At 41.1% G+C, this 16333-nt stretch overlaps 1 protein-coding gene across 1 annotated transcript in view; it reads right to left on the reverse strand.

Moving 5' to 3' along the window:
* Window positions 1–16333, reverse strand: part of col22a1 (collagen, type XXII, alpha 1) — a gene marked incomplete at both ends in the record, with an annotated part of 44310 nt that overhangs the window by 15010 nt on the left and 12967 nt on the right. The window contains 27 exons of the mRNA XM_079232239.1: window positions 811–915; window positions 1415–1468; window positions 1583–1636; window positions 1757–1810; window positions 1900–1953; window positions 2459–2512; window positions 2738–2770; window positions 2865–2906; window positions 3081–3134; window positions 3380–3442; window positions 3533–3577; window positions 3682–3735; window positions 5129–5182; window positions 5287–5340; window positions 5426–5479; window positions 6049–6102; window positions 9748–9801; window positions 9927–9980; window positions 10204–10233; window positions 10787–10822; window positions 11327–11380; window positions 11500–11553; window positions 13343–13387; window positions 13502–13555; window positions 15319–15372; window positions 15454–15507; window positions 15616–15669. Coding sequence (XP_079088365.1) covers window positions 811–915; window positions 1415–1468; window positions 1583–1636; window positions 1757–1810; window positions 1900–1953; window positions 2459–2512; window positions 2738–2770; window positions 2865–2906; window positions 3081–3134; window positions 3380–3442; window positions 3533–3577; window positions 3682–3735; window positions 5129–5182; window positions 5287–5340; window positions 5426–5479; window positions 6049–6102; window positions 9748–9801; window positions 9927–9980; window positions 10204–10233; window positions 10787–10822; window positions 11327–11380; window positions 11500–11553; window positions 13343–13387; window positions 13502–13555; window positions 15319–15372; window positions 15454–15507; window positions 15616–15669 — 1425 coding nt within the window. The remainder of the gene's footprint in view (window positions 1–810; window positions 916–1414; window positions 1469–1582; window positions 1637–1756; window positions 1811–1899; window positions 1954–2458; window positions 2513–2737; window positions 2771–2864; window positions 2907–3080; window positions 3135–3379; window positions 3443–3532; window positions 3578–3681; window positions 3736–5128; window positions 5183–5286; window positions 5341–5425; window positions 5480–6048; window positions 6103–9747; window positions 9802–9926; window positions 9981–10203; window positions 10234–10786; window positions 10823–11326; window positions 11381–11499; window positions 11554–13342; window positions 13388–13501; window positions 13556–15318; window positions 15373–15453; window positions 15508–15615; window positions 15670–16333) is intronic.

Genomic DNA, 16333 nt, shown 5'->3' on the forward strand with positions numbered 1-16333 from the left:
TTCCCTGTGCGCTGCCGCCTCGTCAGCAGGACGGCCACATGACGTCTGAAAAGAAGCGATGAAGAAACGTGTCGAGCTGCAGAATGCGCCGACTCAGGCGGGTCTTCCCGCCGCGCGGAGGCTCATGTCGCTGCGGTTCAACGTGCATTACGGGCGGGAGACGCCTCACAAGCAGAACGCGTGTGGATCGACGTTTATGAGGTTTCTGTTGAACCTGAACTCACAGACATGCATTTCTATGATAAAAAAAAAAAGTCACTGGGATTTAAACTGTAAGCATAATCAACGCTACTTCGATACCGCCTCCACTTCTGAGAGGTTGACCTCTGACCTGCTGGAGGACCAGGCCTTACACACTTTGTGTGACATGGAAATGTATTTCTAACGCTAGTGGAGATGCAAATGTTTGCAAAAGATACACAATATATCAGGAAATGGCATCTAGAATATTTGCATTTGATGTATTGTTGATTCTTTGTTCGGCCTTAAAGCTACTTAGAGGAAAATTAAAAAGGAGCAGCTGGATTTTAACTGACTTTACTGGACTGACAGATGTTGAGGAGCCACTGGAAACGACATCTACATATCTAGGTCTTTAATTACAATCATTGTTTGTAGTTCATAAAAAACATAATGCAACCAAAAATTCTGTTAATGTTTCCTAATACTTCATTTGTTTCTTTCCCTTTAAATGCCCAAACTGCACACTACTTACACATAACTAAAAAGCCATTATTCTGCAAAAACAATACATTTGAAGTATAAACAGAAGTTATAAATAAAGTGTGACAGAAATAACTTAAGTCTTACAGTTTGCCCATCTTTGCCCTTTCCCGGTGGTCCGGGGGGTCCAGTCAAACCGCCATCTCCGGGCGAGCCCGTGGGACCCGCTTGTCCTGGTTTACCCGCTTCGCCCTAAAAATAAATGTTACATCAAAGTGAAGGACTTTATTGTCTCTCGGGGGTAAACAGGTACATCTGCAGGAGGCTCATGAACCTTTATTGCGTTCTATTAGTTTCTACCTTTCATGGCAAATATCCCTCTAAGTGTGATACTTGTGATTGAAGGAGTCTTCATTATAATCACAGCATTGTACAGAAAACACAGATATTCTTTTTTTATCAGGAACTTGTAAAGAAAACAAAGACAAAGAGAACAAAGAAAGTGAAAAGGCCTTGAGAGACAGTAGAAAGTCCACAGCTGTGTAGCTGCAGGATTCAAATGAATTCAAAGGCTTCTCTGCTGAAACATTAATGGAGGACACACAAGGTCATATACAAGGTCACTCTCTCCTCTCCGCAGACTTATTTTCGCTCCGCATTGCCAAACTCCCTTTGGAACATCGTCTGAATGCTTTCAAAAGAACCTCCGACCAGATATACCGACAGCTTTTTTTAGAAATAGAAGACTGACCTTGTCTCCTCTCTGTCCGACGGGACCGGGAGGCCCAAGGATCCCCGGGATGCCCTAGAAGACAGACAGCTGGTGGTTCCACACTCGTTGTACAGTCACAGAAAACAACAAGGAGGCCTCGATGACTTTCGCTTTAACTTCATCTCAGGAAGTTTAGACTAGACTTACCACATTCCCCGGTAACCCACGGGCACCTTGAGGACCCGCTATGCCGGGTGGACCCTTGGGAGAAACACACAGCAGCCGTTAGAGTTGTAACTCTGCAGTACAGCGTCCCATTTGGTGAGATAAAGGTGTATATATATATGTATATGTATATATATATATAAATAGACGACGTACTGGGTGTCCAACACGTCCCGGTTCTCCCGTTAGTCCAGCGTCACCTTTTGAACCCTGGAATAAAACAAAAGGCAAATTAGACGCATTCCACGTCACATCGCTCTGCAATACACTGAGGAGGTGAAAGACTACGAGCATCTCACCGCTAGTCCAGCTGGTCCCTTGAAGCCTTGTTCACCAGGTAACCCTCTCTGACCCTTCAGGAGAAGGCACGGGAAGTTAGTGGAAGAATAGATGCCCATAGGATTTCACTTTTACAACTTCTTGCCAAAATTATTACGTCACGTTTCTCGTAAAATGACGATATGACATTAATGATGATGAAGATTGTAGATAATAACGACATCTATGTAGGAAGAATGACTAAACAAAATTAGTAACTGAACACCATCACCTTCATACGATGCCTGAAAAAGTCAGAGATAATGGACATAGATACAAGCATGTATATATCTAAGTAAATATTATCTGAGCTTATATTCTGTACTTCTATAAACTGCAATGCATAGAGAATCAGGCCAGTGCATCAGCGTCTCTTCTAGTTGTATTTAATTAGCACAGTTAAGGGTCCATGTTGGAGCTCATACCTGATCTCTACTGACATCTAGTGGACACTTTTGCATATTGCAAGAAGTAGTTTTGCTCCTTTAAAGCGAAAGAAGACAAGACAGCAAAATAAAAAGAATAGAAGAAGAATCTCACAATCTCTCCCGGGTTCCCTTGTTCGCCCTTCGCTCCTTTCTCTCCAGGTATTCCCTAGAGGTAGGAACAAACAAACCAATTACAAGTTTAATGTAAAAAAAGAAAAAGAAAAAAGGGAAAGATAAGAGAAAGAACAGAAGATTAGGTTAACTTTTAGGTTCTTAATCAGAACCAAAATGCCTACTTTTTTATCGACTAAAACCAAAAAATGATCCATCTCTGAAACTCTAATAATCGTACAAGAAGGTTTGGTCTGTGTAATAAAATAAGTCGACTCACAGGTTCACCGGGCTCGGGGATGACATTGGCCACCTGCGAAGAAAAAGAAAATCAGATGTATTTTATAACATTGCACACTCGTGATTTCACAGTTTTATAATGTGCCAAAAGCAGAACTTGTACTTACATTTCCCGGGATGCCAGGCAGTCCCCTGACTCCCACTTCACCCTGAGGCCACAGACAATACGGTTACTGATGACCTCATCATAGCTAACATACAGGGTGACCATTACTGAGACAGAAGGGGACGACTGTAACTGACGTAAAACAGTCTGTCGTTTATGAACAACATTCTAGATTAACTCCTCCTTGTACATCAAGTGAAGCTGGTTCCTCCGTTACCTTGTCTCCCTTTTCCCCTTTTGGTCCAAGTGGTCCATCCTGTCCTCTTTCTCCCTGTGGAAGAGACGCCCAAAATATATAAATAAAACATATTTGCACTTTAATGCAGGAATATGGGAACTGTATTAATTGGAAGTAGGAAGTCAAGAGCAGGGAGTCTCAAAGCGGCTTTTGGGGAAACCCAGCAGAACCTGAAGGTGTGACCCAGCCCAAATTAGGCACAGGTATACGTGGTAAATATGTAGACGTTACACAATTTCAACCCAAGATCAAATAGATAAAAGCAAAGTCACACGTACCGGAACCCCCCTGTCGCCTCGTACTCCGTCACCACCTGTTTGACCAGAGGAACCAGGCTCGCCCTGCACAACAGAACATATACGTGTGACATGATGAACTAGGTAGCATTACAAAATATATAAAAAGATGAAAAAATAAGCGAGTGAGCTCACTCTATCCCCTGGAGGTCCTCTTGGTCCGGGAGGCCCGTCGTCACCCTGGGGAGAAGACAATGTCAGATTATGGAAAACACACATGCCGTATATATCATAAGCATCACGTCCCGAGTGTTTCTGGGTTTGTAATGACGTCACGGTGGTACCTTAGCTCCGGGCTTCCCTGGGAACCCATCTGCTCCGCGCTCTCCTCTGGGTCCCTTCAGAGACACAAGATTTACATTTAGATGTCAAAATGTTGCAGCTCAAAAGAAATCCCGTATTTGCCGCCAGCGTTGCCGTGTGCAGTGAAGGCGGAGCCACCGCAACCCAGTTCAGCCACTGTATACATTTCATTGTGTCAATTAAATATCCCACAAGCTGTGTTTTCATTGTTTGATTCTATGCTAGTTGTTGTGTAGCCTGACAATCAGAGGGAAAAGCCCTTTTGTCTGACTTGATTCATCCATGAAAACACATGTAGACGGCGATTCAGAGGGCTGGAAACACACTTAGTTGAAATTTTCCAGCAACATTGCCTTTGCTGATGCATTTAGTTGCTTCAGCATTCTGCACTCTATGTCTAAGTATACTTGCTGCTCAAATACCGAGCAAACTGTAAAAGCTAATGCAGCTATTTGGCATATTCGCCCCTCATGAATTGTAGCTGAGAGACTTTGAAGTCATGCGCCTCGCAGTCAAGAACCTTGCAGCGCTCACAGAGACTGAACATGAAGCAGAATGCATCTTTACTTGAATGACACACATTGGACATATTATGCTTACTACACTTCACATACATACTTTGCATTTTGCACTATCTATTGTTTATCTAATTTGCTTAATTAATGAATACACTCTGCGGCTGTAAAAATAAATATATTTCATTTCAGTTAGTTGTATTGTATTCTATTTTATTTTATTGTGTATATTTAAATATATATATATATATATATTTATATTTTATTTTATTTGTATTTTATTGTATTTTGTATATATCTTTCATCCTTGTTGCTTCTTTATATATTTTAGCTTTTATCTTGTGTGTTTGTATCTTCAAGTTGTAAGGCGCTACTGATGACAACAAATTTCCCCTTGGGGATTAATAAAGTATCTATCTATCTATCTATCTATCTATCTATCTATCTATATTCTGGCCCCGAAAAGTTGACATGGCGAACATGTTTTTATGCATCTAGGAGACACACAAAGCAACATTGGCATCCATTCATAGTCTTGTCTCATTTTCCTTTTATCTTTGTTTTTGTGTCACTTAAACTTTGTCGTCTGCTGTTTTTTAGCATACAGCTCAGATCTTTTTCACTGAAAATGGCTCCCAGTTGCAGCTGGAATCAACTTTTTAAAGTGTGACAGTACAGTCGCAGACCGTTAAAACAAAGCAATGAGCTAAAAGTTACCAATAAGCTCCGTAGAGCTTCCAGAGCTGCATATTTGGGTGATAATTCTGTGGTTTATCTCTCTAAAAAGACTATATTCACATTACAAATAGCATTTGAGCCATTGTTCACGCAAGAGTTTTTTTTGGCACAGCTTTAAACCGTCACTGCAAAAAGAAAGAAAGTAAAGAAAGATTATTCTTAATGTCACACTGACCAAAGTGCCGTCGTTTCCAGGAAGGCCGTCCAGACCGTCTTTACCGGGAAGACCCTTTTGAAGATCAACAGACGAAAGGTTGACATTTAGTGACGTGAGCTGAAGCTATCGTCAACGACATGCGGCTTTATTTGGGGAATAAAAAAAGGCCGACTCACAGCCTTTCCAGCCTCTCCGTGTTTGCCTGAAAATCCAATTTCACCAGGTAGACCCTTCATGAAGAAATACCAGATTCATTAATTTATTGCCCAAAGCAAATTATTCTTTTTCAGAATGATTGTGTGTCTGGTGACTTACAGGAGGTCCAGTGTGTCCTTGGTTTCCTGGAGGCCCAGATGGACCCAGAGGACCCTGCAAAATAAAATAAAATATCAGTGAAAATGTATATCGTTTGATGAGGATCTCATAAATATACTAAATTAATGCATGTTTTTGAAGGTGTCTATACTTTTGTCAAACAATATATTTTCAGTGTTTTCTTGCCAAGTATATTCAAAACAAATATTCAGATTTCCCCAATGAATTGGATCCATATGTACAAAAGAAACAGTGTGCATCAGTACCAGTGAGCAGCCACCAGAGGGGGGTATTGCAGCACTAGTTGCAGCTCATTCATCCTTGAGTACCACTGGACGACAGGTGTACTGTATTTCTATTCCGCTATAGGGAGAAGTTTGTTGAAGTAATTGACGTAAAACCTTGGCTTGAATCTAGTTTGTTTTTCTTCCGGCTGTCAAAACAAACAGCGAAGACGCCTTCGGAAGAGCTGCAGTTCTGTGCTTTGTGGCTCACGTCAAATATTAAGCCGCCTACACAATTTAAATGCCAAATTAAATCTCCTCAATTTACTCTGAGGAGGTCTTACATACATATATACACGTAATACATTTTGCCAGTGATGAAACTGAAGTTGTTCTTACAGGGGATCCAGGAAGACCATCCAATCCAGGCAATCCACTTTCTCCTTTTTTCCCCTGAAAGACAACATTTAAATTCAATTAAAAACTGAATTAAAAGACATGCATTGCACAACATGAGCTGTTTCCAGGGCCAATGCGGCTGAGGTCGCTGGGGTCACGACCAATGTGCTTTTCATTGTTTCCACTTTGGGTGTTTTAGCAATGAAAGGGATTTAAAAAACATAACATTTTTAAACCCTCCCATAGTTTCATTGTCTTTGGCCAATTGCTGTATTTTTAAAACCCAACATTACTCGACTAAATCCAGCCTCCAACAGAGTCTGGAGGGACGAGAGCTTTGAAACAACATGTAGACCTCAAAGCTAAGACAGAACATACATGGTCATGTTACATAGAGACCTGTTTAGCTGACGAGCAGTTCTGCTCAACAAAGTCAAAACACAATAACTATATTTGAATAAGGAATGAATACTAAACTAACATATTTCCATTCATTTAAATGCATTAAAAACATGTACATTCTGCCACAAGATACAGATAGCAGCGTTACATTATCATTTTATCATGATGTTGACTGCAATTAACACAAATATTCAAATGAATGAAGTTATTCCACATAACTAAGTGAGGTAGCGGTTAAATTCATTCATTTAAGTCATAATGAAGGAGAAAAAAGTCGCACAACGCCTGATTGAGCTAACTTAACGAGTAGCTAGCAGGAACTTTCTTCTCAGTATTAGACTGCTTTAATCAATTTGTGTTTTTTTTTAAATTTTATTTAATACTGCAGCACTCAACGCACTGCAAATTAAGAAAACACAAACAAAAAAAACAAACAAAAAAACACAAGCAAATCTACAAAACATCTTCACCAATCTGCCAACGCATGCTCAGCATTTAGAAAAAACGCTGCAAACACAGAAACGCTCTCCAACCCGTTTCCGGGGGACACTAAAGAGTGTGACACACTCTTTAGCGTTAAGTGTAGTTACTCGGTTTTGCTCATCGTGGTTCAGAGAGAAGTGTAGATAGCTGCTGTTAATCCATCGTTAGCCTTTAGTTTAAAAGCTGGAAATTAAAATCTATTTAAATAGCCGTATCTTGAGTTTCAGACGCGTGCGTCACTTTTTAGCGTCCCCTGGAAACAGTTTCCGTTGTGTTGCAAATGCTGCACATGCGTCTTCAAATTGGTGAAAATATGTATGTTTGATATTAGTAGACAGACTACTGAGCACTTAATCCTTATGAACTACAAATTTAGCACCAACTATGTATTTCTAATTATTTAAACAATGTAGTTAAAATGGACAGTAGCATAGCTATATGAACACATTCTGTCTGTGGAGGTTTTCTCCTTGCATTCCTGTCACATTTCCACAATAAATGTTCACAGTAAAATCCTGGCACCTGCTCTGGAATAATGTTTATCTTCATACTGTTTCTTTGTGCTGTCCATCACATTCACATTCCAGCTCAGGCTGCCCTCGGCCGTCGTATCGGGATGGAGGAGAGGTTACAGAGGCCTCAGTAGCGGTGACACACACGACTGATGAGAGCTTTGCAGCAATGGCGGTGAGAGTGGCTCAATCTACACCAACTCAACCATACAGCCAACTCTATCAGTGCTGCAGCAGTGGAGAGCACCCTATTATCACAGCTCCCGGCCTACCTTCACCCACACTCACACTCTGTCCCGGTGCCTCTTCAGATGAGGTATAACAACCGTGAACCTGAAGAAAACCGGTCAAGCTCCTCACCATATGTAGTTTTTCTTTCTGTTTTTTAGCATCCCATGGGGCTGTAAAAAAGAAATGCTTCAGCGAGACCTCCAATGATATAGAAAATGTCTTTCATTCAGGTCCAGGGGAGGTTTGCTTCTGTGACTGTGGATCCCAACATATTGCTAATGAGAAGTGAATTGCCCCCGGTGGAGACGGGGGAATGGAGGTCACTATCTGTGTTAATGTTTTGGAAGAGCAAATCATGGAGAACCACTGTGCCTGTTTTAATTACACCCGGCCGTGTGATTGGACCAACGTGGACGGAGAGACGGCGTAAAATGAATATGAGAGACAAGGGACACTTTTTGTGGATAATTCTACAAGCACTGATAACAGCTACAGTAACGGCTCTCATTAACACGAGGAAGTAAATATCAGTTTTGTTTCTTTTTCAAATAATCCCATTGGAATATGATAAATACAGTTCTGGGAGCACAGTGTAAACTTCCAATTACTGTAGATTAGAGAGACAAGAGCTTCTCTGGAGGCAAAGTAATCTAGTTTTAGTCCAAACTCAGTGGACTAAAGCAGGGAAAAAGCACATCATCTTTATAAGATGCAATGCATGATAACATTTCCATCATTTTTTGTTTGTTTATCTCCTTATTATAGGATTATTGTTTCGTTAAATATCATAAGGTGTGGTTTCTTGTGATCACAAAAACAGCCATTGTGACAAGAAACTTCTATTTTCTCAAGATTACAAAGAAATTCCCTTGTGATGGAAACCCGTCTCCGTTGAATTACACGTGTATACTAGATGCTTGTTAATTATATTTTAATGGGAGACATGTGCTCGCACCCTGAGTCCTGGTTGTGGTTCAGTTCAGGCAACAAAGGCCCTTTGTGTGCAGCATTTAGGAGGTTCCATCGGTAGAAATGGAATAAAATATTAATAAGTATGTTTTCCTTCGTGTATAATCCCCTGGAAAAGCACTTTTTTTTGTGGTGTTTTTTAAACACATTTTCGACGTTCTCCACCTTAGTTTGATACATGCTTGGCACACAAGAGAAGTTTCAGTTTTTTGCAATTTGCAACCTCACCACCAGATGGCACCAAATCCTTCACACCTTTAAGGTTATTGTAAGATCGAGGATACGATTACATGTGAATAAAAGACACATTGCATATTGTGCTTTTTGACTTTTTAAGACACTAAGTCATTATTTAATAATGTTATTATATATAAATATATATATACATATGACAGATGCATCATGCTCCTTTAAAAATGTATGTTGTCTTGGAATTTCAATTATTTAGTCTTGCATAGTTGTACATTTAGGAGACAAGGTTGCATGAGCCTTTATTATGATCATAAAATAATGAAATAACTTATTTTACATCATAATCATGTGATAATGCCCTATTTGGCCTTCCATGAAAAAAAGGCAGGAGAAAAAAGAGGAGGAAGCTACTTTAAATTTAGGGGAGGGAACTTTCTTGTGAGGAACTGAGCCTCCTTGGCAGATCATCCTGTCAGGTTTCGAGACAGACTCTGTCTGCTTCACAAGAATATGGAAGCGAGCCACGGTGGGTGTGATGACCTGCCGTCTGATTTGTATGCAGACGGAGTCGCGTCAAGGAAAGTCCCCGATGGAGTCTTCTTGCAAAGTTCGTGGTTCAAGTTAATTGTTCCGTCAAAGTTCAGATTTGCTGCAATTTGCTTAAATCGTGAATGTGAGGTGCATAAGTAAAAAGAAAGAAGGATGGATTGTGATGGCACGCCTTTAGCCCTGTGATATAACTCAACCAATGAGATTCACTCCACCTCCAGAACAGTGTTACTGAGCAATAAAGAGATGAACACACTCTGAAGCCAGAACTATGCTCTTTGCTGAGCGTCTCCAGGTACAATATAGTGCTGAAATGATGAAGAAATATTTAGATAATCTTCAATCAAAATAAGATTCTCACCCTCTGGCCGAACTCTCCCGGTTCCCCAGGTAGACCCTGCTGACCCGGAGGACCCTGGAAAATGAAATGATCGGATACAATTCATACAACACGGCATCTGAACAGGTGGCTTTTCCACCACAACAACATAGCAAACCCTAAACAGCAGGAAAAAGGAAGTAATAAATCATGATCCTTACTTGAGGCCCCTGGGGGCCCTCGGCCCCCGAAGGCCCAGGAGGTCCAGCATCTCCCTGAAACAGGTCAAACACATGACACATGTTACACAATATAAATGATATTCCTCTTTAAGATTCCAGGTTATGGTTGAACCTTTTCAGATAACAACTCCTTTACAACGTGGTGCACAATGGGAGTGTGTTCATTTGTGAAGTTGGTGGTTTTGTGGTCATCTTTGAATCTTTACATTCCTGTTAATTAACATGATACATGTTTCGTTTTTGAACAATAACTCACCTTTTCACCCCGTAAGCCATCTTTTTGAAACTGAAATTAAAAGATAAGACGGACAAATAATCAATGTGTGTTCTTTTTTAATTAAGAAGTAAAATCATTGACAGATTTGATTGTGCTACCATGGACTAATCATTGTGAATGAACAGTATAACTGGCAAGCCACTTATCGCACACGCTGGTAAAAAAAAACTAAATAAAAATGGCCCATCGTAGTATTCAAATTGGTTGTTTTATCCGACCAAAAGTCAAAAAGTAATTATTTGTATTATTATACATCCAAGAAAGGCATCCTATTTAATAAGCTAGGACCAGCACATTTCTTTCATATTTCCAATTTCAAAACAGCTGCCTGTCAATCAACTTAGAAGAGGCTAAAAGTGATTAGTTGTTTAACGTCTGTTGGCCGGCAGCTCCCTCTAGATGTGTGCTTACACTTAAAAGACAAGGTCAGCAGGTTCATCTCATCCATGATGACCTTGTTAGCCTTAATAATCATGTGCCGTTTCCTCTTTCTAACTCCATCACTCCGTTATGTTCTCCAGCCTGTAATTCTTTTCCCCTATCGTCTATTTTTGGTACTCACCACATCCCCAGGTAATCCGGCAAGGCCTCTCTCCCCCTGTGACGTAGTTCACACAACAAAGATGAAAACCCCCGTCATTAGAATCAAGAGACTTGCAGGGGGAAAAAAGCACCTCTGGCAATATGGTAATGATACGGCAGCAGCCATAATTTATGAGATGACACGTGTGTACTTATTGTCGGCCTGAAGGAAAGTGAAACTTGTGGGTAAAAGAGCCATGGGAATTTGCTGCGTGTGTGTGTGTGTGTCGGTGTGTGTGTGTGTGCATCCGTGTGCGTGCATATGGGTGTGGTATCAGAGTGTGCACGACTGGAAGATTCATCACAGTCAGTAATTACAGACAAATGAATTCTGCATTTCATATTCTCAGACAAACCAGTGGGCAACGAGGAGACTGAGGAATGTCTGGAGAGAACAGACTGATGAACCCGCTTTGAGATGATTTACATCAGTGCAGCTTGATGTCATTATGCTTATGATAATATCTCCCTTGAATTGTTTCTAATCAAGTGTGCATACGGCTCATTTGGGGGAACGTACCTTGATGCCTTTAATTCCGCTGGGCCCGGGTGTCCCGGCCAGTCCTCTCAAACCCTGATCAATTTTAGACAAAAGCTTCATTAATGCATGAGGTGACTCACCAAATATGCCGCAGATTAATATCTGTGGTCTGTTTGTGACTGCGGGATCTTAAATAGAGGATAATAACTTACATCTTTGCCATGAACACCGGGTTTGCCAGGTAATCCATCAAAACCTGCCTGACCCTAAAATGGAAGAGTCGAGGAAAACATTTAGAAAGTATTGATAACTGTTGAAGACAATATGAGAATTAAGAAATAGTTCTGGTTAAATATTATAAGTAAATGCCAGTTGTATGTACTGCATTGATATTAAACAAGTGTCTTAAAGTGTCTATAATCGCATACATTAAATATTTGCTCATCTAAACACTCAATGCCCGTTAAGTTTTTTGTGGAAAACAGTCGACTCAGAAAGTAATTTATGTGACATTTTGTTTACAAAAAAACACGTATAGGCCACCAAAACAGCTATAAAATAACTTCTACGAACTGAAAACACACTCTGAAACGCTGTAAGATGAACACGCACAGTAACACCTACTCAGACAACAACCTGTCAATCACAAGGTAGCCCCGCCCTAAAGCACACCCTGCTTTATGGTCTATTTGACTCTAAATGGGACGATCGTAAGACTTGAAACTAAAGATTGAGACCATACTGTTTACAATGTTTACTGAAGGGACAAATCAAGTGAGAAGTGGAGTCATTTTCTCATAGACTTCTATACAATTTGACTTCTTCAATTTGTCCAGAAGAGGATTCACTTCTCAGACACGAGGGTTGACGCCATTCCAGTGGATATGTGAAAACCTTGACCTCCTGGTGTTGCAAGTCAGCAGATCACCACTGCAAAGGGCACCATTCCAGCTGTACCAACATCCATGGCAATCCATTCAGTTAAAATATTTATATCTGGAACAAAGCGGTGGACCGATGGGGCCGGCATAACCAAACTGAAGATGCTAGCAGATCCTTAAACAGCGCTGTGTGCTGAGTTTTCAGTCAGAAAACATTGCCCTGACTTCAACCCCAGATGCCTCCTCTAAACCATCGATTCCCCTCATCGCTTTACTGAGACAAGTACTTTTCCAGTTTTCACCTATACAGGAAATTGCTTACTGACGGACTGGCTGGCTGACAGACAGCTCTAAACCTGGCATCAGCATGATTGAATGGAGCTTCGGTATGCACAGAACCTGCTGCACATCCTCATGCCATATGGCAAAGTAATCAGTGTAATTATTCCATGTTCAGTGCTTTATGCAGGCCCCTTGTTAAAAATGTTTACATTTTAAATTCAAGTTGACAGCACAGCATGATACAAAAGTAATTCAACTGTTTCTCATATCCTTCTACTTGATCTGCTACTTGTGGTCTAGAATCACTGAAATCATGATCACAAAAACATCTCGACTTCAGTTGGAGACCACTGTGATGCTGTGGCGCCGGGAAAGAACCTTTCACTGATTTATTAGAGATCCGATCTGCATCCTAACATCATTGCGATGGCGAGAGACGGGAGGTGTTAGCAGCTCGGACGAAACTTCAGACGTCAACAGAGCTTCAGAAGGCCTGAATGAGCCGCATTACAGCCAAACGCCCCCACAGGATCCCAGACAGGAAGTGTGGAGAGTGAATCAAGGAAGCCACATCTGTTTGCACGATCACGCCCCTCAGTTCTCTGTTCCTCCTGAGAAGAATTGCCTCGCTCAGAAGTTAAATCTGTGGTCTGAAAGCCTGTGAATTGGTGCAGATTGAGCATGTTCAATCTAACATGCATGGTTTAAATCGCGGGACATGCTGGGAAAACATGGACGGGGAAAATAAAGTTGTGACCTTAACTCGTCCCTCTTGTTCAAGTGCATTTGGGCAAGATGCTGAACCCCTATCTGCTGCGGTATATGTGATCGGTTTATATTACACAAGTCAAATTTGATTTATTTATATTAATGAACGGGCGCTATGACTTACCCTGTCTCCCGAAGTTCCTTTTTCACCTTTCCCACCTGATTCGCCCTACAGCAAAACGCAGCAACATTATAATATAATTCATTAAAAGAAATGTTTGATCATCTATCAATGTCAGATCGTAACCGATCACTCGGTGAAGTGCATTCAGATCATACTCACAGAGACACCTTTCGGACCTGGGGAGCCAGAAATTCCTTCATCCCCTTGAATTCCCTAATAGAGATTGAGCAACATTTTATTAGTGGGAGTTTTCTTTAGACTTGGCACTCTTTTTAATAGTGTTGCCATGACATACTTTAGGCCAACTGGGGGGGAAACTGCTGAGTCAGAGGTGAATCAATGTAAACAATGTAACTGACCAACTAGAAACCTGAACCTCGCCCTCCCGCCCCACAACAGAAACAGCAGTTGTCAATGGCACAACTCCCCATGGATGAACCTTGACCTTTGACCTTTCTTTTCTCATATAAAGAAAGAAAGCAATGTGTCTTCAGATATCTATTTGTAAGGTATCTTTCTTTTCGAACTCTACTGTTTAAGAAGTATTCTAGAAGTATTCTCCTAGAATGTTTTTGCTATCTATATAATACACAAATACCTATTGGCTTGGCTGACATTTGAAGCTTTAACTTTCGGTGGAACCTGTTTGAAGCTGTAAAGACAGACCGCCTAGTACTGAAAACGTCTGTCTCCTTCTTAATCAGGTCTATCATCCTTGACATACACTATTCAATTAATCATTATATTGTCAGCTCGAATTTGAGAGCGTTTGACTTCAGGGGAAACAAAGATGCTATTTCTGTGTAATTTGGCCTCTTCACAGTTCTCATCAGATAACTAATGCGATATGAATAATGTATTCAATAGGTCTTCTTGAAGAGGGACATTTTGAAATGTCAGAGAAAAAGCACAGGTGTAAATAATAAAATGAACGATGGCTCACTGTCACACCGTAATAGCTCACTGGGAAACTTGAATATAACTGAGCCACCAATAATATTACCGTGCTGCCGTTAAATGGGCCTATTATGCTGTAATGAGTTGTGTGGATGTCAGCTGTCTTCCAACTTTAGGCTAAACGCCTGCCGGCAAAAATACTTTGTCAACACTGCTTAACCTAAGAGATTTATTAGCACTATTATTATTCTTTGAAAAAAATGTGGGAGCTTCAAACTTCAAACGACGTGCTGGCATATGTTACCAAATGACAGTTGTTACGGCTAACAGGGTAGCAATTGCTATCTTAAGGATCAAACGTTAGCATGGATTCGGCGTCGTCCGAATGATGAATTTATGTCTAATATTCACTTTAATGTTTGGGCTTTACGAACTCCTGAGAAGAATGTCAGATGCTAACTTGATGTTTGACTAGCTAGCATCGCTGACATCCGGCGTTTATGCTAGGTAGCTAGCGGACGGGCTCACCAGAGACTTAATGCTTGAGCACATGCTGTCGCAGCAAAATCATTGAATCATACAGTAGCCTCCATGAGCCATATATATATATATATATATATATATATATATATATATATATATATATATATATATATATGAAAAGTTGATTTAAAGTTGATGGTAGCATTTAACTAATTGAGTATTCCCTGTGTTCATCATTCCCTCCAGTCCCGGGCCGAGCAGCCTGTCACAGTCCATTGGCTGATCCTGAGCCAACACCCTGCTTCCTCCCCCTTTTGGCTCTTTCCCCAGCTGCTGCTTCATCCAAGGGAAAGTCAACCAAACTGCCCCCTTTTACACAAGAAATCGATAACGGGCTGAGGGGTAATTGTCCAGAAAAATGAATGTACGGCCATTAAACAGAACAAGTGCGTCTCTGAGATCAGTGCCAATAACGGAATGACTAAAGATGCCCTTTTATTTATTTGTTTGCCCCGCATAAACATCACAATGAGTAAAATGTACGTGCAATGGCTGGTGATTTCATTTAAAAAAATGGGAAGACCATATTCACACACCTTTTGTCCAGCTAGACCAGGCAGCCCAGAACCACCAGCCAGTCCTGCTGCACCCTATATACAGAAGATGAAAACACACATATTAGCACAAGTTTTGCAAACCCTGACTGATATATCAAACCATTCACGACTTACTTTGTCTCCTTTGTCTCCAGATAAGCCATCGATGCCTGGCACACCACCCAGTCCCTGTCAGATGATGGGAAACACAGAATGAACACCAGAAGAGCATGTGGACTCTTTAGATTCGACATATTAAAGAAATCCGCCACATGTTCGGGTTCGCGAGGGCCACACCTTCTCTCCTTTTTGTGCAGGAGCACCTGTCAACCCTATCCTGCCTGTATCGCCCTGTGAACAGAAGGCATGTATTTACTTTGACTGCTCCATCATATATAAGCATGCAGGATGGCCGGCAACACAGGAGACGATGACCGATGACGTGCTGTCAGAACATCAACCTGGTAGCATCACAGAGCGTGGTTTAGTGCACGATGGTCGGAGGGTTAATGTAGGAGGAATTAATGGATTTGATTATTTGAACAGTAATACATACATTTGGACAAAAAACAGGCGTTAATATCACACACAACACAAAGAGTTACACACGACAAGATACACAAAAACACATAGAAACGTTTGGGAGCCGGAATGTGCCAACAGCTGTTATCGCCTTCACCGAGACCCACAATGGTCTAGTCACACGTCCAACCAAAGACTCAAAGAGCTTCCCAGTGTTCCACTTTTGGGTTGAACACTGATGTCATAAACTATATGCCAAGGAATCCCTTGGGGTTCGAAAACTGGACCGAGTGAAAAGTAATAGCAGTTAAATTACACAGTACCACGAAGGTCCTGCCCACCGCAAGACTTCCCTCTGCTTCATAAACCACTTTATGAGCCACAGCAGGTCGCCCCTTTAATTATTCTAGGAGCTTATATCATTTTTAACGCACGTCATTTCATTCATCGCAGAGATTAGGAGAAAGGCCTCCCCCACCCCCGCTCCGCTGCG

The sequence above is a fragment of the Taurulus bubalis genome, assembly GCF_910589615.1.
Source record: "Taurulus bubalis genome assembly, chromosome: 16".
Lineage (NCBI taxonomy): Eukaryota > Metazoa > Chordata > Actinopteri > Perciformes > Cottidae > Taurulus > Taurulus bubalis.